Here is a 6239-nt window from a genome sequence, read left to right on the forward strand (position 1 = left end):
CTCTGATAAGTGGATGCTGATCCATAGTGGGGTGGGGAATAGGCAGAATGAAGGAACTTTGGTTTGTGTACAGGGGAGTGAGGGGAGGGGTGGGGCTGTGGGGATGGGAAGGATAGTAGAATGAGACAGACATTATTACCTTATCTACATGTATGATTACACTACTGGAGTGATTCTGCACCATGTACAGCCAGAGGAATGAGAAATTGTGCTTCATTTGTGTTCAATATGCCAAAACGCACTCTACTTTAACATAAATAAAGAAATTTTAAAAAAGAAATAAGCTTACAAATCAGCATGCCCTATTTTACTCAAGAAGTCAAAATATGCATAAAAATAGTTATTGGGGAAACATGGACATGATATTTTCCCATAAATTTTTTTTTCCTCCTTCTCACTTAAAAAACAAAGCAAAATGAACAAACAAACAAACAACAACAACAAAAAAACAGTACTGGGGATTGCACCCAGAGCTTCACACATGCTAGACCAGGACTCTATCATTCAGCTACATCCCCAGTCCTACAATGAATTTTTAAAATAATAATAGAAAAATGAAAAAGGTTTAGAATGTTTCTGGGCTGTGTTCCTCAATTCCTTAATTATAAGAGCGAATATCTACATATTACACACACACACACACACACCTCAAATGTTTTCCCATACTCTGTATCTTAAATTCTAACATTAGCTGCCATTAAAGTAAATTTCTTGAATTAAATATCAATATGTAGACTGAGGAAAAGATTGCAAAACACAGAGGGAAATCAAAGCAGTTCCCAAAGTTCTCAGTTGCTTTCCCCCCTTTTATTAACTTTTTACTAACCAATTTTTATTAATCATTTTTTATTTCCTGCAAGTAACTCATTTCTGTAGGTTTTGCTGAAGATGCAGGGGAAGGAAGAATCCTAAGGGAGGAGCCAGGATGGGATGCATGACCGCTGGCCTCCCAGCCTCAGGGGTCCTTCCTCCAGTTTCTTCTCCCACCCAAGATTCGCGCCTTGCCAATCTCATCACTGCCCTGGAGGTTGTCAGATTCTTCTAAACCCAGCTACATCTCATCTTCACGTTGGGAGACAAGTCACGGGTCTGTGCTTTTCCACCGGCTCCACCCTAGCTGTAGGTTAAACAGGAACGACCTGGCTGGAATGTGCTGCCTTTCAGCACTGCAGAAGATTTTAACCAAAACCTCCAGAACTAAAGGAAAACCAGGTTTTGCTGAAAATCCACCAAGGGCTGGCTGTGAGCCCTTTTCCTGAGCCATGGCCCAGCGCCACCCATGGCTCCCTCCCTTCCTGGGGCTGGGGTGTCCTGCTCAGCTCCTCCCAGTCCAGGGAATGCAGAGCCCTCGGGGAGAGGCTGGACCCGAAATTGCCTGGAGTCGCGCTTGGAGTCTCCACCCAGAGGTGGACCCAACCAATCGCAGGGCGTGCAGGTGATGGGGGCGGGGCGGGTAAGGTCACAGACAGGGTCTTTAAAGCCCAGATGAGGTACCTCTGGACCAGAGGTACCGACTTCTGCCACTTCTGGTGAGTTGTATCTGTGGGGTGTGGCCACCTCGGGTGAGCGCCCTCGGCCTTGCCTAGGCATATTGGGAACAGACTGGAGAGGGGGCCCTGGTCCAGAATGCAGGCAGGACTCCCAGGATACAGAACATCTTCCCCTCCTCTGCTAGCCTTCGGGTGGGATGTGGGGACGGTTGCCGGGGGAACCCAGGAGAGGCTCAGACCATGCAGGAATCCCAGGTTGTGCCAGTCACCCTGGGCCTGGCCAGGAGGGAGGGGTCAAGTGGAACCCCTGGCACGCCCAGCCACCGCAGGGTTCATTGCTCCTGGGCCAACGGGAGCACCCTCTTGCCCATCATTTCCAGGTAAAGTCCTCCAGTCTTGGTGTGTGCAGAGGGTAGGAGCAGGTGGCATGCCTGGCTGGATGTGGTAGCTGTGACTTCCAGTGCCTTAGCCACATGGCCTGGTTTCCTGGTTGGGGTAGTGAGTGGGGATGTTGGAGGCAGAGTCCTAAGTGTGGGACAGAGAGACCTGTGGTGCTGTTCTTCCTACTTCCCTAGAAAAATATTCCAGAAAGATTGCATTCAAGACAGAAAGGTATACCATCCAAGAAGATGCCCAGTGGCCCCCAACTCTTGGGGACCCCTTTGTCTGTACTTGGTATCAGATGCCTCAATGAAGTTTAGCTTAGGTGAACTCAGTAGCTTTGGTACATAACCTGGACCAACTATCTCCTAATTTCCTAGTTGTTGTTTTAAGGTTTTAAATCATCAGGTACCTTCACATGGTTCTTAAACCTAAATTATCATTCCATACAGCGTCTCAGTCCCTAGGGCTGTGGACAGGCTGCTTTCCATTGGTGGCCAAATACTCCCACTGGAGTGTTTTAATCTAGCTACATCCTTAGCCTCTTCCACTGGCCTTGGGTCAATTCTTGGGAGGAAAAATTTAAATATTTGAATTCCCTCATTTCTTTTGCTTTTCCAGGGCTTGAAGCATGAGTCCCTCTCTCTTCCTGGTCCTCCTTGGCTTCCCGGCACTCTCCGGTGCTCCAGCCCTTGAGTATGGTTTAAATGCCCAATGGCACCAGTGGAAAGCAAAGCACGGGAAAACCTACGGCACGGTGGGTGACATGGACACCGTCCGGGGGGACCCTGCAGAAAGTGGTCCTCGCTGGTCACAGTTTATGGCCAGAGAGAAGCTTCTAGAGGCCAGCTCTTAGCAGGCAGTGACCCGAGGGCCCTGTGGTGCACTCAGTGGTGTCTGGGCCTGGAGACCAGCTCACAGGAGTGGGAAGCCCTGCTGGGCCATGGTTTCTCTTCCACCTATGTCAGCAGGTGTCCCCTTGGGGAGATGGGTTTAGTTTTAAATAGAAATAAAAACTATCAGCTGTGCTTGCTTCTAGAATGAAGAAGGATGGAGGCGAGCGGTGTGGGAGAAGAACATGAAGATGATCGAGCAGCACAACGAGGAGTACAGCCAGGGGAAGCATGGGTTCACCATGGCCATGAACGCCTTCGGGGACATGGTGCGTGTGTGTGTGTGTGTGTGGGGGGTGGGGCGCTTCACTCTGCGCTTCCTCGCCTCAGCTCCTCACAAAACCATCTCCTGACCTTTCAATGTTCTATTTACCTTTCCTTGAAGACTAATGAAGAATTCAGGCAAGTGAGGAACAGCGTTCAATACCAGAAGCTCCAGAGGGGGGCAGTGTTCCAGGAGCCTCTGTTTGGGGATGTGCCCGAATCTGTGGACTGGAGAAAGAAAGGCTACGTGACTCCTGTGAAGGATCAGGTATGGGACAGTGTGGGATTCAGACCTTGCATCTCCCACAGGAAAGCCCAGGACTCCATGCCCCTGCCCTGCCACACTGGAGGGGCACGCAGTTCACTGTTTTGGAGAGTATTTGGCTATGTGAATTGTTGTCCGAGTTTTGCTATTTGTTTTATGGTTGACAGTTTGTTTTATTCCTTTTGCAGGGTCACTGTGGTTCCTGTTGGGCTTTTAGTGCCACTGGGGCCCTGGAAGGACAGATATTCCGGAAAACGGGCAAACTCATCTCGCTGAGTGAGCAGAACCTCGTCGACTGTTCCAGGGCCCAGGGCAATATGGGCTGCAGTGGTGGCCTGATGGATTTTGCCTTCCAGTATATTAAGGACAACGGCGGCCTGGACTCAGAGGACTCCTATCCATACGAGGCCAAGGTAAACAGAGCTTCTCATGTTGTTGACAGTCCATATCTGCTTTTGGAAAAATGGCACGTTTTCAGAATTCCCAAGAATTCCTTCAGAATTCCCAAGTTGAAGTGTAGAGTCTATCTTCACCCTCTGTAAACCACCAATGTCATAGAAGTCTTCAGCCTTGGCCATTCTTTCCTGAGATCCTTTCATACATCTTGTTCTTGCCTCTGTGGAACATGGAGAACATGCCAACCGTTCCACGTTTAACACAGATTCCTCTGTTGTGGGAAGTTCTTATGGATGGGAAGACCTAGAGGGTCTCATTGAAGATATGTGAGCTAATTTTCAGTTTCAAATCAATTTAACAGCATGTCACTGCCTGGGATAATTTATAATAGCACTGACATGGAAATCTTAAGCTGCAAATTGCTGGGTGTTGGGGTTCTAACACATGTTCCCCCACAGGTGGATGGCATTAATCAACTGTCTCCCTGCTTTACCTTTAAAAGGATGGATCCTGTAGGTACAAACCTGAGAATTCTGTCGCTAATAACACAGGCGTAATATACATTCCAAAGCACGAGGAAGCCCTTAAGAAGGCAGTGGCATCTGTTGGGCCCATCTCTGTTTCTATCGATGCAAGCTTGAGGTCCTTCCAGTTCTATAAAAAAGGTGAGCATATTTCTTTCTAGAAACGGGCGCAGAAAAACTGTAATGCCACCATGACATACCAGCTTGAGGGACTCTTGGGTATGTAAATTTTTGGTAAATATTTGGGTGCCTGGATTTCAAATTCTGTACATGTAATATATATACTTGATGTTTCCACTCGACCTTTCTTCAAGCAGATCCCATGAATGTGAGTACTGCATATTTTTTTTAAAAAGCTGCTTAATTAGCTTAATTCCCTCTTATTTTCTCCAATTATTTAAAATTTACCTACATTTTTATTTATGCAATTAAATCTTAAAGGAGCTTTTTGATTCAAGTAATTTTGTGTTTTGTGCTGTTTTCTTAGATGGACATCCTAGAAATAGAATTACAGTGTTTCAAAGAGTGGTCTTTTATGCACCTAGTGGTCTTTTATGCACCTAGAAATACAAATTAGTATAAATCCTTCTGTTTAAAAACAGAAGGATTTATGCTAATTTAAACAGAAGGAATTATGCTAATTTGTATTTCTGCTAGTTTAATATCAGCTCTTGAATGCCTAGCTTTGATTACAGTAGAGCTTGATTGTAAGTTTGTATCATCTCAGTGAATTTGGAAATGCCTCCTTATTGTTGGTGACAAGGGGTCACTGCCACTGTTCCTGGAGCTTTCACCCCAGCTTTGATTTTATCTCCAGGCATTTATTATGACCCAGACTGCAAAAGCAGTGAGCTGAATCATGGTGTTCTGCTGGTTGGCTATGGTTTTGAAGGAACAAACCCGAATAAAAATAAATACTGGCTGGTCAAGAACAGGTATGCATTGCCCAAAGCATGTATGTTTGACATTCAAGAAGGAATTCTTGTTTGCAGTTAGTATTTAGTTATAGGTCCTAGAAATATTTATCCCTCTTAGGTTGAATGAGGAAATATTAATGCATGCTGATAACATTAAGATTTTGTTCCAGGCTCCTTGGGGTATTAAAATATGGCACGTCTGCCGTTGCTTTTCTGAATTCTGAAAATTTTCATACTTCTGAAACACATTGGACTGCAAAGACATCCTGTCCTTTTTCTGTCTCTGATTTTACAATCCTGTATAAGATAATTGTTTGGACTCAGGGGTGGAAGTTAAGTGTCAATTTAGATTCAGCAGTTTATAGAGAATGAACAAGAATATCTGCTTCTCTTCATTCTGTTAAGTCTATGGTTTCTGGGACAGTGTCTAAATTAGGTGTTATTGTTAATAAAGCCAATGTGCTTTATTTTTCCTATGAAATGGAAAACTCACTCTTCTTTTAGTTGGAGTAAAGGATGGGGCATGGATGGCTACATAAAGATCGCCCGAGACCAGAACAACGTCTGTGGAATTGCTACGGCAGCCTGCTATCCTACCGTGAACTGATGGACGGTGATAAGGAAGGACTTGATTGGCAACAGTTTCTCCAGCCCAGGGATTTCATCTTCAAACTGACCTGCCCCCTCTGTGTGGGAGCCCAACGCTTGAGTCATTGATGATTCAACTGTGATGTGAATTGTGACATTTTTATTCTAGTAAAATATCACTATTACTTTAATTACTGCTATAACCAGCTTTGTATTATTGACTCTTCCAATGACTTCTGCATTTTCATTTTTTTTCCCTGAAAGTATGCATAAACTTGTGTCTTTAAAAATAAAACTGAATTCCAAATGTGATGGAGAGGCTTTTCATTTTTTTTAGTGCTCTGACTTTTCGTATCATCAAACATGTCATTTGGCTCTGAAGATATAACTAAGCGTGGCAATAGTTCTCTGGGACAAAGAACAGGTGCCTTTTCTAGTTATGACAGTATTCCACCCTTGTTCTTGCTTTTGCTTTCCATTGTTTTAGTTACCTGGTGTCAACTGTGGTCTGGAAATATTAA

At 44.9% G+C, this 6239-nt stretch overlaps 1 protein-coding gene across 2 annotated transcripts; it reads left to right on the forward strand.

The window, feature by feature from the left end:
- The first annotated feature begins 2502 nt into the window (after positions 1 to 2502).
- LOC107157645 (procathepsin L-like) lies at positions 2503 to 5911 on the forward strand. Of its 2 annotated transcripts, XM_015503992.2 has the most exons (7): positions 2503 to 2628; positions 2911 to 3033; positions 3150 to 3296; positions 3482 to 3706; positions 4192 to 4354; positions 5031 to 5148; positions 5635 to 5911. In XM_015503992.2, the coding sequence occupies exons 1-7, from the start codon at positions 2503 to 2505 to the stop codon at positions 5735 to 5737; spliced, it is 1005 nt and encodes a 334-aa protein (XP_015359478.1). In that variant the 3' UTR covers positions 5738 to 5911. The 2 variants fall into 2 exon arrangements, with proteins under 2 accessions (XP_015359478.1, XP_048656237.1); XM_048800280.1 differs by lacking the exon at positions 5031 to 5148 and having other exon boundaries at positions 5635 to 5669.
- The last annotated feature ends 328 nt before the right edge of the window (positions 5912 to 6239 follow it).

The sequence above is a fragment of the Marmota marmota genome, unplaced genomic scaffold (genome assembly GCF_001458135.2).
Source record: "Marmota marmota marmota unplaced genomic scaffold, marMar, whole genome shotgun sequence".
NCBI classification, from domain to species: domain Eukaryota; kingdom Metazoa; phylum Chordata; class Mammalia; order Rodentia; family Sciuridae; genus Marmota; species Marmota marmota.